Source organism: Diospyros lotus, chromosome 1 (assembly GCF_014633365.1).
Source record: "Diospyros lotus cultivar Yz01 chromosome 1, ASM1463336v1, whole genome shotgun sequence".
NCBI lineage: Eukaryota > Viridiplantae > Streptophyta > Magnoliopsida > Ericales > Ebenaceae > Diospyros > Diospyros lotus.
Window position 1 is genome coordinate 29,949,325 of NC_068338.1, and position 21,776 is coordinate 29,971,100.

General features: G+C 35.3%; 2 protein-coding genes across 3 annotated transcripts; both read left to right on the top strand.

The window, feature by feature from the left end:
* Positions 1-3,694: 3,694 nt before the first annotated feature.
* LOC127808098 (carbamoyl-phosphate synthase large chain, chloroplastic) lies at positions 3,695-12,829 on the top strand. 2 transcript variants are annotated; one of them, XM_052346475.1, is made up of 5 exons: positions 3,695-3,885; positions 3,975-5,425; positions 6,578-7,270; positions 7,983-9,541; positions 12,467-12,829. In XM_052346475.1, exons 2-4 carry the CDS (start codon positions 4,061-4,063, stop codon positions 9,522-9,524), a joined length of 3,600 nt encoding a protein of 1,199 aa, XP_052202435.1. In that variant the 5' UTR covers positions 3,695-3,885; positions 3,975-4,060; the 3' UTR covers positions 9,525-9,541; positions 12,467-12,829. The 2 variants fall into 2 exon arrangements, with proteins under 2 accessions (XP_052202435.1, XP_052202428.1); XM_052346468.1 differs by lacking the exon at positions 12,467-12,829 and having other exon boundaries at positions 3,696-3,885; positions 7,983-9,934.
* Positions 12,830-17,686: 4,857 nt separating this feature from the next.
* Positions 17,687-19,755, top strand: LOC127808107 (LOB domain-containing protein 1-like). The gene is made up of 2 exons (XM_052346485.1): positions 17,687-18,117; positions 19,081-19,755. The coding sequence occupies exons 1-2, from the start codon at positions 17,854-17,856 to the stop codon at positions 19,453-19,455; spliced, it is 639 nt and encodes a 212-aa protein (XP_052202445.1). The 5' UTR covers positions 17,687-17,853; the 3' UTR covers positions 19,456-19,755.
* The last annotated feature ends 2,021 nt before the right edge of the window (positions 19,756-21,776 follow it).

The following is a 21,776-nucleotide window of genomic DNA, read 5'->3' on the forward strand; positions in this document are numbered from 1 at the left end:
TCAACAAATTGAACCAGATAATCCACTCTCTCCCTCTTGAATTTATTACACCAGTGCGGACTAACGGATCACGGTCGACTAATTCCGAACGTTAACATTTTGAATTAAAAATATGTTTTTATGTGTATTCGATGCAAAGTGTTTTTTCACAGGATTGATTGAGGTCATGTTGATACAAAAATATTATTTAGATATTTAAGTTTAATATTTATTATTGTATTTTGTATTATATCATATTAATGTAAATGTATAAAATATATAAAGTGTTAATAAAAAAAAATTGAGGGTTAAAATAACCGACGAGTTGATTTGAATGTTTCTGTGTCAATTGAAACGAGACCATTTTTTAGTCAGCAACAGCGTAAGCGTTACGAAGAAGAATTCTTCTTCCTGTAGATTAAAAAGTGTGCTAAAAAGGGATGTGAATTGGGCACCAAAAGTTTTGTCACGTCAGTGCCACTCCAACATCGCCACGCACTTTGATCTTGTCTTTGCAACAATTATTTTGAAACAATTCCCAAGCAAGCATCTGATCCCAATGATGATGTTGATGTAGTTGTCGATTCGCGCAAGTGGTGAAAATATTATTATAAGTGAATGAGGTAATCTTAAAATATAATTATAGTTTATAATTATAATATATGGTACTTACTTTTATTAATTAATGCTGCTAAGATGGGTTTATAATAAATAATTGAAGAATTGGCATTGGGTGGATTGATATTATTTATTAGGAAAATACTATTGGTACACCTTTGTGTATTCTTTGGACTACATAAAGGTGTACTAATGATAAAAAAATCCATCATGAGGCTCATAGAGGCGCGTGAGGCGCAGGGTATTTTGGTTGTAATACCCCCTTATATAGCCCAAGATGTACAAAATGATTAGACATCTAGCATGATTCTATTTATTATTAGTTACTACATCATCGCAGCCACGTCAGCTTCACAATCTTCTGGCTTTGCTCGCATCTCAATCTATTTTAAATAGGAGTTCTACTGTAGAGCCAAAAAGTTTCACCGAGAGGTTTACAGAATAAGGTCAAAAAGACTAAAATATTCTTGTCAAAAATATAAATTTGTAAGGGATGTCACTGCCCAACTTTCGCCTCTCTTCTCCCATGGTCGCACGACTATCAATGATCGCGCCTTGCCTCGTTGTTGGATGCAACAACGATCAGCTAGGCGACGATGTTGGTGAGACACAATGGTTGGCGATTGCGCAGAAATGGGAGGAGGGAGAGAGGTGAGAGCTGGGCGCGCAGCTATGAGAGAAGGGAGAGAAGAGAGAGACGAAGACTGTGCGAGAACATTTGAGTCTTTTTAGCCTCGATAAACCCGTCGAACAATGTAGAATAATTCTTTAAACAAAAGCAACATTGTTGAGTTTAGCCTTGCCTTGCTACTGTCATATTTCCCCATAAATATAAATTATAATGTAGTCATTATCCAACCAATTGCAATCAATAAGAATCATATTCTTGTAGAAAGTGAAGACAACCCAATAATGCCAACCCTTATTTTATAATAATCAAACTCTCCAAACCTTTTTATAGTTATAATCAAACTTTTAACCTTAATTAATCGGCGGCGGCTATGCAACGTCCGGAATTAAATAATTCGAATCTGTCCCATCCGACAATGTCTCTTATTTTTTCTTGTTAATTTATTGTATAAGCTAAGGTCTGTATTGGATTGACATTTTTTAGTGGAAGCATGGGACATGGGGCATGCGAACGAGTCATCCTCAATAATTTGTTTCCTGCTATGGGGTCTGACTCTTTGCTACGCCCAAACGGCACACTAATGCCCCCAACACTATGAATTATATATATTATTAATTAATATACATGCATTTAATAATTAAATTTAATTTTTGAAGTTCACGATTTGGGATTCTTATCATAGTTTTATTTTTTTTTATCGGAAATCTCATTTTACATTTTTTTTGAATAAAAAGATAGATTTAAATGTTAAATAAAATAATCATGATGTTTCGGTTAATCTTAAATAATTACACATAATTTTATTATTACAATTTAATTAAAAATAAAATTATCAATTTTTTTCTTAATAAATATCTCTAAGTACTAATTTTTAATTGAATAATCATAATGTTCCAATTGAACAATCATCTTTAAATTGAAAAAGTAGCTCATCTCTGAATAATTCAATTTTTGATTGAATTTTCAAACACGATATTTTTTTTCTTAATAAATACCAATACTATATTTTTGTTTTTAATTTTAAAAGTTATAAATTACTTGACTTCTTAGCAACAAGTATAGCTAAAAATTACTATAAATAAATTGCTTAACAGCAACAAACAAACTGTGTTTTAAATAATCATAATATTTAAAAATACTCATCTATTGTTTTCATTATTTTTCAAATATTTTTAAATTTTTTGAAAGCAAAAACAAATAATCATATAATACTATTTTATAGTTTTGTTTTTAAAATAATAATATTGAAAATAAAAGGTCGACCAAATGAACTATAACAATTTTTCATGAGAGAAAAAACGAAAACGAAATAATATCATAGTTTTATACGATTACATTTTTTTTACTTTTTTTTTTTTGTTTCGCCCTCTCAAATTATCTATCAATTCGCATCACTTGGTTCCACTTAAAAGTAAGTTTAATATTTTTATATTTAATTGATTTATAATAATAGAATTGTATTAATTGAGACACTACAATTATTTTATTTTTAGCATGTAAATCTATTTTTTTTAAATAATATCGAAAAGAAAACAATAAGAGGATTAAGCCTTTCAAATTATAAATTTGTAAAGAAATTAGTAGATTTTAGTCTTAATTTATTTAAACACTATACATTCAACCCCTAATTATTTTGGTTTAGGTCTTTACATAGTTTTAGGACTCATTTGGCAGGAATTTTGTTTTCAATTCTTTATTATTTTTGTTTTTAATTTTTTAAAAATTAAAAATAAAATTACAATAATCAAACAACCCTTAAAAAAATTATGTGAAGAGCTTAGATTAAATAATAATACTGTAAACAATGTAGATTGTTTGACCAACAACAACAAGAAGGTTGCCTTTTGCTTCATGCACTTAGAAGATGTCACCATAATTGGATTACTTTTTATATGCAATCCACTTGAATTATTCTATTTGGATAAACAACTAAGACAAGAAGGAGAATTATATATATATATGCTTGGATTGGATTAATCATAGTTTGGCCACTTGCATTATGTGACATCGCAACTTTAGTGGTCCAAGGCATTTAAGCACTTATTGTATGTTGTAATTAGGAGAGATATATGTTTATATTATATTTGTCTATGAAACTATTAACTTACATAATTATACTGTGAGTTGAGTTATAAAGAAAAAAAAAAATCCTTTTTATTATACTGTGAGCTGAGTGATCGATAAAAATAATAATATTAAAAGTTTTTGTTTATCCACTTATACTAACAAAGGATAATTAGAACATAAGAAACCACAATAAAAATATAAACTTTGTTTGTAAAAGTAAAATTCTGATACGAAGATTCTGATGTGAAATGTTAGTGGACCCATCAATCGATCAATCAAAATCGGCATAATCAAAGCAATGCAATGCAATGCAACGCAACAATGGTGGATGAATGACTCACCTCTCCAATTTACAAATGTTTCAACCAAATGGACTCCGACTCTTTTGTCCACCCAAAGGTGCAGCCTTTTTAGGTATATATTAAGAGGAGAGACTCGTTTGCACCCGCCTCCTCCTCCTCCTCCATTTTCTCGCAGATTGAATAGAATCAAATCAATCCCACACAACCCCCAAGTTTTAAGTTTAAGAGTGAGAGAGAAGGGTGCCGCACGGCCCAAACCACAAACGTTGTTGATCCAGCAAACCCTAGGTGGGTACCTACCAAATCTTCTGTTTCTATATCTGTCTATATATATGTACGTGTTTTTCTCAATCTGTTTCTCTTGTTTTCTGCAACAGTTGGATATTTTCCTGGGTTTTGGGTCTTAAACCCTTCTCTGTTCTTGAGCTGGTGTGTCTGTTTTAGGTTTGTATTCATTTTTATCATGGAGATGAGTTGTTATATGAAGAGCAGCCCATGTGAAGGCATGAAATCTGGACTCTTTTCATCTTCTTCCACGGTCGTGAATCGGCCCGGATCCTATTTGTCGAAACCAAATTCCTTGCAGCTTTTCTTCAGCTCCAAAAAGGGAGCGAGTAATCTCAATTTGTCATCTTTGAATCGGCAGCTCCGCTTGCGGAGATTGTGCAAGAGAGTGAGCTATGTGCGGAGCGAGCATGGTGTTTCTGGGGTGAATAGTGGTTCCACGAATCCATTAGGGTTCGAAAAGACGTGTCCGGGGAAAAGAACTGATATAAAGAAGATCCTGATACTGGGTGCAGGGCCTATTGTTATCGGGCAGGCTTGTGAATTCGATTACTCGGGGACACAAGCATGTAAGGCCCTTAAGGAGGAAGGGTACGAGGTTATTCTCATCAATTCGAACCCGGCTACAATAATGACTGATCCTGAGATGGCGGACAGGACTTACATTGCTCCAATGACGCCGGAGCTTGTGGAGCAAGTTTTGGAGAAGGAGAGACCCGATGCGCTGTTGCCCACCATGGGCGGGCAGACAGCCCTTAACCTTGCTGTGGCATTGGCAGAGAGGGGGTCGCTTGACAAGTATGGGGTGGAGTTGATCGGAGCAAAGCTTGATGCAATTAAGAAAGCAGAGGATAGGGATTTGTTCAAGCAAGCCATGGAAAATATAGGGATCAAGACACCACCTTCGGGAATTGGGACAACCCTAGAGGAGTGTATGGAAATTTCAAATTCCATTGGGGAATTCCCTTTAATCATAAGGCCAGCATTCACTTTGGGAGGGACAGGAGGTGGAATTGCTTATAACAGAGAGGAGTTTGAGACGATATGTAAGTCGGGGCTTGCTGCTAGCCTGACATCACAGGTTCTGGTGGAGAAATCTCTGTTGGGATGGAAGGAGTATGAGCTTGAGGTTATGAGGGATTTGGCAGACAACGTGGTTATTATATGTTCGATTGAGAATATTGATGCAATGGGTGTCCATACTGGGGATTCAATCACTGTGGCCCCTGCACAGACCTTGACCGACAGGGAGTATCAGCGGTTGAGGGATTATTCAATTGCCATCATAAGGGAAATAGGGGTTGAATGTGGTGGTTCAAATGTTCAATTTGCTGTTAATCCTAATGATGGGGAAGTTATGGTAATTGAGATGAACCCCCGAGTTTCAAGGTCCTCTGCTCTGGCATCAAAGGCTACTGGTTTTCCAATAGCAAAAATGGCTGCCAAGTTATCAGTTGGTTACTCACTGGATCAGATTCCTAATGACATCACAAAGAAAACGCCTGCTAGTTTTGAACCTTCTATAGATTATGTGGTGACAAAGGCAAGTCTTTCTCTAGTCTTGATTTACTTTTTTCCTTTTGCTTGTTGTTGCTCACATGTATTTATCCTATCTGCATATTTACTTGTGCATGTTTAGCATCCATTCATGGTCATCAAGTTATAGATTGTGGAGAACTATATGATTGTGTCATGCTAAAAAGGAATCCTTTTGTTAATTGACTAATGAGTAAGTCCACTCTGTTGTTACTGTCAGTGCGTTGTATATGCATATCTTTTGATAAAAAAATTGGTAATACCCATCTGTAAATGTATCGCAGGTGCATCCATACACAAACTGGATATATTTTTTTTATTCTTTTTTTCCTTTTCAGGTGTGTAATTCAATAGCAGAGCTATACTTTCATAGAGAACGTTCATGCTGCCTTAGGAAATGGAAAAATTAATTTGTGGATGGCTCAACACCAGTTCAGAGTTAACATAATAAACGAATCAAAATTTATTTTATCAACATAAAGAGAGGCTATTCACCCTATGAAAGTTGTAGTTACAAGAATAACAATCACAAACCATGATTTTAATAGGTTCAATCTGCTATATGAATTTTAGACCTCCAGCCATCTCTATGTTGGCCATACATCCTCTGTAAATCCATTATATCTTATGCATGTTTTAAGGGTTTCTCATTAAGTGTTATTTGATCTTCCTTTCCCTCATTTGTTACAAACTCCCTCAATTTATCCATTGGCCTCATAGGAGCATCTGTGGGTCTTCTTCTCACATGCGGCATGTCCAAATCATCTTAATTATGAATCATGCTTCTTATTTTCAATAGGCATCAATTTCACTAATACCAATAGATTCTCATCACACAACATGAACCGGCTAAAGACAGCCTTTTTTTTCCTGATAAGATATTTGTTTTTATCTTTGAAGGAAGGGGTATTCATGCAAAGCTTGATAAAAGATGTGATATCTCAATTTCAAGATAACTTTTTGTAATTTTGTCTTGGCATTGGAAACTGTAAATTGTGTTTAGCATCCTCATATGGGCTTACAGATTGTACTGGTAGAGTATTTGGAACTATTCATCTCATACAGCCATGTACCAGTGGTCGTTGTTGTTAACCTTGTTTCTGTAATTATGATATTATTAACTTTATTTCTATGTGCCTCCATTGAATTAATCATGCAGATACCCAGGTTTGCTTTTGAGAAGTTCCCTGGCTCAGAGCCAATACTGACAACCCAGATGAAATCTGTTGGTGAGTCCATGGCACTGGGCCGCACATTCCAAGAATCTTTCCAGAAAGCAGTTCGATCATTGGAGTGTGGTTTTGCTGGATGGGGTTGTGCGCAGGTTAAGGAACTAGGTTGGGACTGGGAGCAGTTAAAGTATAGCCTTCGAGTCCCTAACCCTGATCGTATGCATGCTATATATGCTGCAATGAAAAGAGGAATGAAGGTGGATGTCATTCACGAGTTGAGTTTCATTGACAAATGGTTCCTCACCCAGCTCAAAGAGTTGATTGATGTGGAACAGTTTCTAATGGCTCGGAGTTTGTCTGATTTGACTAAGGATGAACTTTACGAAATCAAGCAGAGAGGTTTCAGTGATAAGCAGATTGCTTTTGCAACTAAGTCCACAGAGAAAGAAGTTCGCTCAAGGCGTTTGTCTTTGGGTGTCACTCCAGCGTACAAACGTGTTGATACCTGTGCTGCAGAGTTTGAGGCAAATACTCCTTATATGTACTCTTCCTATGACTTTGAGTGTGAATCTGCTCCAACCACAAAAAAGAAGGTTTTGATTTTAGGTGGAGGTCCAAATAGGATAGGTCAAGGGATTGAGTTTGACTACTGTTGCTGCCATACATCCTTTGCTCTTCAGGTTTGTATCTTTGTTTAAACTGTTTTGGAGGTTACTCTTACAATCTTTGCAGTATGTTTTGTTATCCAGTGTGCTATTAGTATACCAACAAGCTATTCTGTATATAGACATCATAACTGATGAGCAGTTTGTAGTAAAGCAACCTGTTGAATAGCATTTTAATTGGATAATAATATACTTATTGGAGAATTGATGATCTTAGTCATCAGCCATGGTTTATGTATTATTCGTGGACATTGGTATCAGTCTGGTTACTGCCAGTGAGTGCATTGGGGCTAAGAAGTACCATAAACAGATTAGTGGCTTAGGATCTTTTTGTTCTTCAGTTATGATCTTGAATTAGGTAAGCTTTCCTTTCATTTAAACCAATTAATCTATCCGGAATTCAGAACAAACCTGTCATGTTTCCTGAACCACATGATTATGCTAAATGAACTCCATAAATGTTGGTAGACATTACATATGCACTTATGTTTGATTATGGTTCTCTGGTATGGTACCAGTAAATTTACATCAAGATGGCAAGCTAATGGGCCTTGTATGTTTTATTTTGTTCAAAAAACTGAAACAGAAAATGGCAAGCTAAGGCCTGCTGGCTCTGCTAATTTTGTCATTTTGTGCATTTGCATTGATTTGTGTTTTGATGTGATTTATTTTGATTCTGTATTAATTTTGTATATTATTATCAACTCATTATTTAGTTCTTATGCAGGATGCTGGCTATGAGACAATCATGATGAATTCTAATCCTGAGACAGTATCTACTGATTATGACACAAGTGACCGTCTCTACTTTGAACCTCTGACAATTGAAGACGTTTGCAACATTATTGACCTGGAACGGCCTGATGGCATTATTGTGCAGTTTGGAGGTCAAACCCCACTAAAACTTGCTCTTGGAATCCAACACTATTTAGAAGAGCACAAGACTGTATGTGCTAGTGGAAGTGGGTATGTTTGCATTTGGGGCACATCACCTGATTCCATTGATGCAGCTGAGGACAGAAAAAGGTTCAATGCTATCCTGCAGGAGCTGGATATTGAACAGCCAAAAGGAGGGATTGCCAAGAGTGAAGCTGATGCAATTGCTATTGCAAAAGAAATAGGTTACCCAGTTGTTGTCCGTCCTTCCTATGTACTTGGTGGGCGGGGCATGGAGATTGTTTATAATGATGAGAAGCTTGTGACCTACCTTGAGAATGCTGTTGAGGTGGACCCTGATCGTCCTGTTTTGATTGACAGATATTTATCTGATGCAATAGAGATAGATGTTGATGCACTGGCAGATTCTTATGGTAATGTCGTGATTGGTGGAATCATGGAACATATTGAGCAGGCTGGAATTCATTCTGGTGACTCAGCCTGCTCAATTCCAACAAAAACAATTTCCTCTGCCTCCTTGAATACTATTAGGTTGTGGACTGAGAAATTGGCAAAGAGGTTAAATGTGTGTGGACTGATGAATTGTCAGTATGCAATTACTGCATCTGGGCAGGTTTTCTTGCTTGAGGCTAATCCTCGTGCATCACGTACGGTTCCATTTGTGTCCAAAGCAATTGGGCATCCACTGGCTAAGTATGCTTCTCTTGTGATGTCAGGAAAGTCTCTTCAGGACCTATCTTTCACAAAAGAGGTAATTCCTCAACATGTATCAGTTAAGGAGGCTGTTCTTCCATTTGAGAAATTCCAGGGTTGTGATGTCTTCTTGGGCCCTGAAATGCGCAGCACTGGTGAAGTGATGGGCATTGCTTTTGAATTTTCAAATGCATTTGCCATGGCCCAAATTGCTGCTGGGCAGAAGCTGCCAGTTTCTGGTGCTGTTTTCCTTAGCTTAAATGACTTGACAAAACCCCATCTTGCTAGAATTGCCCGGGCCTTTTCAGGATTAGGGTTCGGTATAATTGCAACTTCTGGCACAGCTCATGTCCTTGAACTGGAAGGCATCCCTGTGGAGCGAGTGCTAAAGCTGCATGAAGGCCGGCCTCATGCTGGTGATATGATTGCTAATGGGCAGATTCAGTTGATGGTGATTACAAGCTCAAGTGATCCACTTGACCAGATTGACGGAAGAAAGCTGAGGAGGATGGCCCTTGGCCATAAGGTTCCAATTATAACAACAGTTGCCGGAGCTTTAGCTACTGCAGAGGCTATAAGGAGCTTGAAATGCCGCGCTCCTCAGATGGTTGCTCTTCAAGACTTCTTTGACATTGAGGCTGAAGCAAGGAACTTACAGTCTGTCTCTTCCGCTCTTTAAATCTATTTGACATTATGGTAAGATTTCATTTTATCTTCTTAGACTTCCTCTTGTCAAAACAATTTTATTTTGGACATGCTTTCTCATCCGCTTTTTACAACTTCTTGAGTCTGTAATGTAAATGTGTTATTTTAATGCAATTTCACGGTTCTGGCTGTCAAATATAGTTTCCCTATGAAGCTAGGTGACCATTTTTAGCAAGGGTGTTGCCATCAAAAGTGCTCTGCTTTGTCTCGGGGCAAATTGTTGAATTGGCACTTTGGCTGCTTGACATAGGAACAAGTTGCTACTAGGGTCAACTTTGAAATTGATGTAGAAGGTGGTATGTCTTATTTTTCGGCTGCTTGACCAAAAACGGTGTAGCTTTAACCCAAAAACAGATTGGATTGATTGTATTTTATTTTCATTCACTTTGAATGTGCTGCCTTTTTCTTTTTAATCTGTCTCTGAACTTACTTGAACATTATACACGAACTTGGCTTTTACATGGTAGGCAACCCTTATTGGGCTACATGAAACACTTTAGTCAGTTCATATGCCTATTGGAATTTTAAATGCAGGAAAATTTTGAATCTGAACATTGGTTCTAATGTGGATAATCATCTGTGGAACAAAATTTTACCTTACATGGTGTTTGCTGCTATAATTCACTGACATTTGTTGGGTGGTCTCGCACAATGTACATATGGTTTGGCATCCTGTGGCTGTAGATCTGGTTCTTTTTAACTTCTAGTTTATAGTGCTTTGCCCTTGTGAACCACCATTACAGATTCAGCTACTCTGTCAGCTGATTTATAAAACCAATTATAACTTGTTTTCTCATACAACAATAACAACAATTACAAACCTTAATGGCCCGAGGTGGGAAAGAACCTGTTTTCTCATATTGAATGGAAGAGGGATGATCTGGTGCGGATCATATTGAATGGAAGAGGGATGATCTGTTGCCCGCACCTGATGCGGGCTAGCAGGGGGGGACCATGCCCCCACCTCCCTCTCTCAATTTGCCTGCGTTTACGTTGAGCAAATCTTACGTAAACATAAGATTTGCCTGACGCGAACAACATAAGAGTTTTGTCGAATGGAAATCTATTTAAGGTAGCTGCATCTGTTCTGATGTTTCCATTTAGACTGAAGATGGGAGTATTCTCGATGAGGCCAACCTCTTACATGTGCTTCTATTTCTAAATGCTCTACCTTTGGAAGATATCTAGGGCGAGTGTTATAATATGAGAATTGTGTGGGTTTGGAAATGGAGACGAATGGTTGATAGTGGCTTTCTGCTATTCTCTGATGATGCCAGTTCAAACTGGTCATTTATTCTGAACAGGAGTTTTTGTACCTGTTGAAATATGCAACCGGAAGGTAAAAAGTGCTCCAATGATATATAGAACGTCAGAACATTATAATTTCTCGAAGTGCAGTACTTCCTGCTGATCAAGATCCTAATGTTTGTGTGGAAAGGCAGCAAATCTTTTGTGAAATATTTAAATGATTAGTGTTTGCTTGTTGGTAACTATAATGGAAAAGAGGGAAAACAATTCAAACTCCTCTCTGGTAACCCCACAAAACAAAGCAAGATAACTTCGGAACATTCAAAATAAAACTACCTGGTTTTTGGGACAGAAAATCCACCAATCCTGTCTTCACAAAAACTTGAGCTTTGTTTATGGAACGACTTGTGTCATGTCAGTTACTTGTGCAATTCCAAATACAGGATTGAAAGTGCTCCATTCTTAATTTTGACCAAAATTCTGAGATTTGATATATAAATGTTATCTTCTTGAAGTTGTTGGAAAGAAGAACTTGATGTGACAATGTATTCAACAAGTATAACCGAAAGCCAAACGGCAACTTATAGTTTAACGGATGAGGGCCAAAACCCCATCACTTTTAAGGTATGGAAAGGGACATTTGGGTAAATTTGGATGTGTTTTCTTACTTTGAATGTCATTTCATTACTGTGTGTCTATCAGTACTTTCGTATCTATTAGAAAAAAATGGTTTTTGCTCCATTTTGGGGAGTACTGCTGCCGCATTTTTTAACAGAATCAACTAATATCTTTGGAATACTAAACATTACATGATTAGATACTTGGTTCACTTCAGGATTGATGATGAACAATTAAATTTAATCACTAAATCCAAGGCGGGATCATCATTTAGGGTACAAATTTTCCTGGGATCTTAAACTTTCCTGTTATATATGGAATAAGATTCTGGATTCCCCATCTTCCAAATGGAAATCTTCGCATTCTGTATTCTGCTTTTAAGCTACTTAGTTGACTATTGTACAAGAGAACAGTAACAAACCAACCATTCTGTTTACCCCTCTCTCCCTTGAAGCACTGTACTGAGAATGTGGAAGGACCCGCATTTCATAAAAAACCATCCATCATTTTGTAAGGGTGAACTTTACTGTATGGTTTTGGAGCGCGCCATACTCTTATATGTATCATTCACGGTTTTGATATAACTTGAGATTATCGTCTTTGCGTGACTTTTCGTCGCTCGTGTCTTTGATTTTTACAGAGAAGATAAATCACAAATGGAGATTTTGTTTCACTGCGCAGAACAAGGAATCAAATCCTTGACTTACTGACACGAATCCTAATTTATCATAACCGACCTACTTTAATATAATTTGTTAGCGCGTTATTATAACATGCGTAGGGTGTACTAATGTTGCGCTTCTAGAAGGGACGCACGCCCCTGCCCCCTCCCCTCCCCTGATCCAGAGAAAACGCAGGAAAAACAGAGGAAAGAAATAGTAATATGACCAGCTTTATTTTTTTCTCTAGAAGGGAAGACCTTGGGTCTGTTCCTGGGCTTTCGTTCTACATGCCAAATTTGTCTTCGAAGTAGAAAAGAATTAAATTCGTTTTCTTCTCGTCCCCTTTTGTGGGATGCTGTTTTATCTAAACACGAATTACTCTTACTAGGTACATGGATGTTGCTGGGGGGGATGTCACACCGTTGAAGGTCGGGTCAAGGAATCAGAAAATTGTGCGGGAAGATCATAGTCTTTCTTCGCTCGACTCGGGCTGTGAGTAGCTGGGCATATGGTTCTGTTGACGCTTGCAGTCGACTTGTCGACACCGTAGGAGCTGGATAAACGCTCGGTCAGTTGAAGGATGGATTCAATCTGAACCGGAGTGTACATGGCTTGCTTATTCTATTTGGAAAACGATTGGATCATTTTGTCTCTTTGTAAGTGCTCTGTGCGCTGGACATTTCTTCTCTCCTACAAACAAAGTCTAGATGTTACAATTTTACTGGTAATTTATGGGTACGGGTCAAGCCAAGTCACCTAACTCAACCAGCGTATTGAGACTTTCTAGAGACTCAAGTATCGCGATTAGTCTTCGATTAACGCGTGCGATTGCGACCCTTCACCACCGGTTTCAAACTAATTGACTTGTGCTGCTGTTTGCAAACTACTAGTGCTCGCTTCGGTTTTTGATTCAATTTGTTTTAGCATAATCATTGGTTTTGGCTTAAGATAATTACGCGGGGAATGCTTGCTTGGCATCCCTTTTGTTATTGAAGTTTAATTAATCAGGGGGTCTCTTCAATAACCTTTACAGATGTTAATTATTTCAATGTGATTTAACAATATATATATATATGTATATGTATATGTATATGTCTACCCTTTGAGAAGTCTGGGTGGACCCAAAAGTTGTATTTTTCCATGAGACCTCACCCCATTTCAAGCTTGTCCACTGATAATGTTTCCCCAAAGTCTCGCGTAAGAAAATGAGAAAGAAAATGCAGAAAAGGAAGTAAACTGCTATTATGCGCCTATACTTGTGTTAGAGATAAAGATTAAAAATACATAAAGATATGTATGCCTTTTTATTATTATTATTATAAGAAGAAGATGCTTTATGACAATAGCTTATCGATTTAGAATACCAAAATTTATCGGTGCTTTTGATGCACAAAATAATTACTCGCTTTGGCTCTGTGGGGAGCTCCGTGCTGATAGTGCTCGCTCGGAACTCAAACCGTGTGGGTCTCTCTTCCACCCAACGCACGGAGAATGGAAGCCAGACAGATAACGATGCATCATCATCATCATCATACATGCACACTTGACGTATACGTGCAATCTGAAAGTGGTCTGAGTTGGGTCAGATGAATTTGAGAATATATTTTAAAATAGCTCATTACATTATTGCGTTTAACGGATGACGTGATATTATTAGAGTTAAAAAGTATATTTTATTATGTTATCGAATTGTGGTGATATATTATATTATGGTTAGAAGTATATATGGGTTGTGCCATTCCGCACGGGGCAGAGCTGCCATGGCGAATATGGGAGCGTAATTAGCGCGGTTTAGCAGTAGATGATGATGACGACGACCAACTTAGAGCCTCCAGTTACAGCCAAATGTGGATGCCTTTAAATTCCCACATAAAGAATAGAAAACGCTGCAGTTTTCACATCTCAAGTTCATCATAAAAATGGGGTTCTGAAAAGGAAGTTTATGTCTGTATTATCCTTGCCAGGATCAGCAAGTCACTGCACATTATGGTCTGTCATGTGCTCTAATTCAACAGCCCAGTCTACTTCTCTTTCTCCTTGCATCAATTCTACAAATTTCAACACTTTTTCTCTAATTTCTGTAGAACTGTCACTGATTTCGTCTTTGACGATTTTCCACTAACATTTTCTGTAAAATTAAACTAAAAGCCAAGTCTCGTACGCAATAGACCCAAAAAGCGGGAGGGGGCAAGAATGAAATCAAGTTGAACTACTTGCACATAGAAAGTCCGGGTTTTTGTACGGGTTAAGGCAGTGTTTGTCTGTTCCGTAGAAGCAAAAAAGAGAAGGGAATTGACTGTCGTCTCTTACAATTACAATACGTTTTTCTTTACAATGGCTGACTGCCAATTTCCAACACCAAACACGGTGCTGGTGTTTTCACGACGCCATCGACAATCCTTAGCCGTACGATGCTCGGGTAATCTCGAAGACAGCTGGTTTCTTTCGGCTTGATATGGGTTGAAGGTCAGGATCTTGACACGTTTTATGGTCGATGATGGTTAAAGCTCACTGAATTGGAATCAAAGTAACATATATCTTTTCAGACTTCCCCCTAAAATGTTTAATCATCTTTGACTTTGTTTATTTTTTTAATGATTAGTATAGTCACTAATTAATGTTATGGAAAATTTCTTTGTAGACTGAGACCCTTTCTTAACTAAATTGGGTCACCTCGTCGTGAATCTAGAAAGACATAGAAATATGTGTTTAGTCTCATAATAATGTTTTGTTAATTTTATTGACTATGAGAGCATTTATATAGTATTCAAGATATTGAATCTAAAATAGTTTAATCTAAACATATCTAATTTAATTATAACTAATATGATCAATTTACCCCTCCATCTTCAACTTTACTCATAACTTCTTTTAAATAACTTAAACATATACAACGCCTCCCGACAATTAAAAGATATAATGTTTAGTTTATGATATATAAAATATTAAGATTTGATATTTCAACTATTAAAATTTGTTATTTTAAATCATTCCTATGATGAAACTTTAACACTTGTATGAACGCTTTGTTCCGTAAGCGACATGCCACGTAGATGATCAGTTGACAGTATTTGAATAAGTTAATTAATTTATTGTGTTTTCTCAACAATTAAAAATATGACGTACGTATGATTCTTAACATGCAAAATGTTAAAATTTTGTATCTCAATTATTAAAAATTATTATTTTAATTCCTTATCCTGAAACACAAAAGATGATATAAACAAGAGAGTGATGGAACAAAGTTCAACAAAAAGAAATTACGGAGATTATTTATATTATATTTTGTGATTGAGAATAAAAGAATGTAACATTTTTTGGGTTAGTGGTAAGAGATTTAGATATTTGGGATTTAAGGTTTTTTTTTTTTTAAATATAGGTAATTTAGTATTTTCTTCTATTAAGGTAAATTTTAATATGATGTATTTCGCTAACATGACTTTTTTATGACATGATATTTTCTCTTTTCCACATATATTCTATGTGACATAAATAATAATTTTATTTAATATCAATCAATGTATAAATTTAAAATAACAATTTTTAATAGTTGAGATACAGAATTTTGATGTTTTTATGCACTAAGAGTAAAATATTATATTTTTTAATTATTGAGAGAGTACAGTAAACTAGTCAATCTACTAAAATATTATTAATTAGTCATTTACGTGATGTGTTGTTCACAAAAACGAACGTATTTATATACGTGTTAATATTCTATTACAATAAAGACTTGAAATAATAATTTTTAATAATTAAAATATTGAATCTTAATATTTTATATATAAAAAAATAAATATTATATTTTTTTTAATTGTTAAGCAGTACAATAAGCCTTTTTAAATTTAGTTTCCTAAATAGAACACAAATGAGAGGAACAACTCTGATTCGTGTGAATTAGCAGAAAGAAGAAGTCCATGGCATGGTACCATCATTACTGGGAATCACATCACCACTCATTAGATTCCTACATCGATGTTAATCAACTATTTGGAACAATCATCCATACATATGATCATGAAAAGAAAAAAATATATATATTTAATTTAATATTAAAATTCTGAGTAAATTACCATTTTGTAGTAAATTAAAATATTAATGTTACATAAATTATAATATTTTATAGAAAATCATAAACTGATTTTTTTGGTGGAATTTTGAGATGTGGAGTTGACAAAATAGAGGGTGGGGATTGGAGGGTTAATGATGATTTTAAAAATTGGAGAATATATGGATGGGTTGGAGTGGTTGCATGTGACACGCGAGTTGACCCGATTGGGCTCGCCTCCACCCAACTCGGGGGCCATCGATGACTCATTTTTATTTTGGATTTGATTGTCACTGTCAAATAAACATCACGTCAGTCAATTATTGCTATGTTTGTTAAATGGCCAGAATTTATTCAGCTAGATAGTTATTTAGTATTTGTTTTATATTATTTTATAATATTTTAATGATATTTAATAAAATAAAAAAATAATTTTAACCTTATAAAAAATTTAAAAATTGTGATTGAAAAGAGTATTGTCAGTAAATAAAATAATAAATAACATAATTATCCTAATATCAATAATTGAAATGACAAAAAAAGATAATTTTGTTTGAATAAATTTTATCTAAATAAATTTATTATAATTAATAATCATTAATTTTTTTATTATTTTCACGACCCATATCATTAAAATACTGCCCCATAATACTCTTTAATTTTTTTCACATTGTGGTAGGCGATATTTGTTTTATTAACCATTGGGTCTAATTTGTGATTTCTCATTTTTTTCTTAATTTTAAATTTAAGACGCCTCTAATTCTATTCATAAACATTAAAAAAAGAAAAATATTAAAAATCCTAAATATAAATAAAATTTTAGTTAGAATTAGCTTTGGTTTGAGAATAATAATATATCAACGTGAGCTCTATTCTATTGCTCACAATGATGTGGAGTGGTGATAGCAACAATTGATGTTGCCCTAATAATTTGCAACTTTTTACTCATTGTGGGAGTTATTAGGCATAATTAAGAGATGTGAGTGAAAAACAAATCCCCACTAGAGATAAGCATTTGGAGTGGGCTAGCTAGGCTTAGTGATGTAACGTTGGACCCAACCATTTAATTAATTAAAAACTAAATTTATAATTAGCGGGTCTGTAACTGTAAATAAGAAAAATATAGCATTATAATAGTATTATTAATTAAGATAGTGTTTGGTTAAATGAGTAAAATAAGTATTTATCAAAATAATTTATCTGTAAAATTCAAAATAAGTTATCCGAAAAGGTGAAAAAAAAAAATTTATCTTAAAAATTTAAAATAAGAAGACATGTGACTTATTTTTAGAAAATTTAATAAATATAATAAAAAATATTTTTGTCCATAATGCTTTACAAATCTTATATTTTTCGATTTATATATTGATGAACAAACGCTACTTAATTATATAAGGATTCGTTCTATATATAATATTATAATTATTTATAATTGTGGGTTAAATACAAAAATTTCTTATTCTTGTTTCCCTTCAAATAAATAAATAATGTGGACTTTAAGGAAGAAATCAAAGTTCAAAGTGGCAGAGCTTTCACACGCACGAATCCAAAAAACGGTTCGCTAGCCAAACAGACCCCAATGAAAACGGCGTCCACTCCCCATCTCTTCCATTTCCAGCCCAGCTTCCCCCTTCTCCTATAAATTCCAACCGCGCTTGCATTCAGCTTCCCACACTTCTTCAAAATCCCTTTCTTCATCACTTTCCGGCGCAAAATTAACCAGAGGGATGGAGGGCAGCGACACCACAGCAACCACCATCGGCCCGTCGTCGCCGATCTCTCGCTCGCCTTCTTCCTCTTCTTCTCCCCCGCCGCCGCCGCCGCCGCTTCCTCCTCAACTCGTTGTCAGTCCTTGCGCCGCCTGCAAGATCCTGCGGCGGAGATGCGCCGAGAAATGTGTTCTCGCGCCCTACTTTCCTCCCACCGATCCTCTCAAGTTCACCACCGCGCATCGCGTGTTTGGAGCCAGCAACATTATCAAGTTCTTGCAGGTACTGACGGCTAAAAGTTCATTTAATTGAGTTCATCAATCGCCGGAAACACTTGATTTTATAACCTAATCAATTCGTTTGTTTTACAGCAGTGGATTGTCAATTTGACAATTTGTTTGATAATTGGATTAATTAGTAAAATCAGTTTGTTTGCTAGTTAAGTTTTGGAGGAGCGTTAGGGCATAGTGTAAATGCATGGGGGGCTGACATTTGGGCTATGTTGATATGACTAATGTGCAAAGTGCCCTTTAGTCTTTAGATGTGATATTTTACAAGGGTGAGTTAATGTCAATTAATCTAGGATTACAGTTCATTATAATATTTTTCAAACAGCTAAGCGAAAAATTACTTTCCCACAGTATGAAAAAGACTACATATAAATATATATATTTTTTTCAATTTTTACAAGTTGAGAAATCTCATAATGAAATTCTTTAATAATAGTCCCCTCAAAAGTATATTTTGTTTGTTGAGTAGGGCCTCTGTTAATTACCAAATAAGCTTCCATTTTGGACTTTGCTTTGTTTCTCTTAGACTTTTTGTACACACACATATATTCAACAACACTTCCAATATGAATAATTAAAATTTCCCAATATGGGGAATACACAAACATTTAGTATAAAAACGTGACTCTAATATATTAGGTAATGCTATCTACACAAATAGAATCCTACATAGAGGACGATGTTCTTCCCTACTATTCATATATATATATATATATTAAAAAATAAAAATTCATTAAATGGATTATATCTAATGATATATAGTAGTGAGATTATAACACTTGAGATTTATTAGAGAGTAATTAACGTTTATATATGAGACTTGGACTTTGAACTTCGAACTCACTAACTTTACCACCTAACCCTTGGTGACATCTCAAATGCTCAAGTTATATATATTAATTCTTCTGTTAGTTTTTGAAGAAATTAAACATTAGTGGCATTAATTAATTTTCAGGAGCTGCCAGAGGGTCAAAGGGCAGATGCAGTGAGCAGCATGGTGTATGAGGCGAATGCCAGGCTGAGAGATCCCGTGTACGGATGTGCAGGAGCCATCTGCCAGCTGCAGAAGCAGATCACAGAGCTGCAAGCGCAGCTAGCAAAGGCTCAAGCAGAGCTAGTGAACATGCAGTGCCAGCAGGCCAACCTGGTGGCCGTCATTTGCATGGAAATGGCACAATCTCCAGTGCTACTCTCATCATCTCCCGATCATCAGCAGCAATCTTTTGACAGCTTCATGAGCAGCAGCTCTCAGAGTCAGAGTTTCCAGACCAATCTGGGCTTCCTAGATGACAACAATCTTGGCTCAGTCTGGGAGCCTCTTTGGACATGATGATCATTGCATTGGAAATTATTAATTATAAGGCAATATATGAGAATATTATGGCCAAATGGTGTTCTCCTAACTCCAAGCTCTAATTGCAACAGTAATGGGAAGGGGATGCTAAAGATATATATATATATATATATAAGAATAAAGTAAGTTGAGATTAATGTTGTATTTTTACTAGGAACATATATAATGCAGTTAACAATTAATTATTAATATTGTATGGAAATTCTGAAGTCTTTGTTGCAAAGTCCAATCTCATGCCCATTATTGAATCTAATACAACTTTCAGGTTACCTAATAATATCCACTTTGTCAAGTGATTTATGTACTTTTATATATATATATATATACGTTTTGCTTCCTTCAATTAATTCAAAGTATTTCTTGGTTGACCATTTGTTTTTTTCAAGTATAAATTAATATAAGATTGTCTCAATCCTCGGAGCACATATCAAATGGTTGAGCTATAATAAATTGATATTCGCATCAATAAGTCATTCGATTTCTTGTCTTGCGTAATGAGATAAAATCTCCACGTATGATTTATTTTTTCTGTCGAAATTGAGAACACGAATAATGGGAAACAACGCAAAAGCGATAATCTCAATATGTGTCTCAGACTTGGAAGAGAGGCCTCCTTGTGTTTGAATTTGCATGCAATTTGGGTCAAAAAGTTTAATCTCCATTGTTAGGATTTGAAAAGAGTGAGGCATACGTACAAATTTTATTCTTATAATATAAATCAAGAGACTCTTAATCTTATTACCTGATTTTAACTGTTGTACCACTGGTTTAATTAAGGACAGTAATTACGATTTGTAACACTTGACAAGAGACAGTCTAGCTATTAACAATAAATTTAATTTACTATCAAGCAGATAATAATAATAAAATTCTAAACAACCTATTTAATAATTATATAACTGGTGAAAGTAATATGTATATATTATTAGAGCATTTGACATCATGCTGAGTTTCTTCCACTGGAAAGAAGAAAGGACAATGAAAGAAAAGGAAAATGTTGTTTCGCGTTCATGGAGACATATAATATCCTTCTCTCTGACTTTTTCGCATAACCCGCACTGTTACAATTAAATATTTTTTTATTATTTGTCCCAAGAACATATCTTAATAAATGCATCTCAGCACGCATATATATAATTGCCGTGTATTTAGTTGATGTATATTAATTTCAGATATAATTAATACATTTTGACTACGTGCCATTAATTATTCGATTGGCTAAGATACATCAATTTGGGGACACAAGATTAAAAAATACATAATTAAATATTAAATAGATACAATTAATTGAATTATTAAGAGTAATGCCTAGCTATGGTTAAAGTGTTTTAATTGATGCACAATATATATTTATCATTAAAAGTTAATATATATATATACGTGTGTTGTTCCAGAAAAGAATACAATTAATATTAAAACAAGTAGTTGTTGACATTTGTCAATCCGATAAGCAAAATGAGATGCTGAATTGCTGCGCCATCTGAACAATGATAAGCAATAACTGTGAGTGATTAAGCAGCAAACACAAGCAGCTGGACCGCTCTAGGGACAAGGAATTTTATTTAGACTTTAGAACAAACGTACGGCATGATCAATTAACATCACAAAGCTTCCATTGATGGAGATTAAACAGAAGCTTTTGTGGGTCTTCTAATTAGGTGATGTCTTCGAGAGTAATCATTATCATGCCTGATGTTTGATGTCTGTTGTTCCTCCCAAACGCGGTTTTAGCTAGCTTTAATCATCACCATGCAAGAGCCATGCACGCATCTGACATCTCCTCTTCTGTATATATATATATATATATATCTTAGTTTCTTATTATAAATTAATTAATTATTGACTTTGCAAAGCGCACTGCTCTTTTTCTTGTCGCCTGTCGGCAATCAATTCCAGGAAGCCTTTCGCATTACTCAAGGATTAGAAGGGAAATATATAAAGGAAAAGAAAAGAAAAGAAAAGAAAAGAAAAATCGAGAGAAAATCTGCAATCTCCCAACCAACATGCTTTTGTTTTCTGGAGAGGGATCATCTTTTGACTAACTAGTCTACCAACCTGCAACTATAAAAGGAACCCTACAAAATCTACTACTCATCAGAGCTAACCAAACCCGTTGCTTTTGCTCGGATCCAAAGTCAATGCCGATAGGTACTGTTGAGTCGGGCTGATCGAGTTTTCACTCTAGCTAGCTACCTAATTTAGCTAATTACCTACACTAATTAATTAATTGCCCATATTTAATCGTGTTAAAAGTAGGCCGATTACGTGGTTGATTTTTTATCATCACTTTTTTTCTC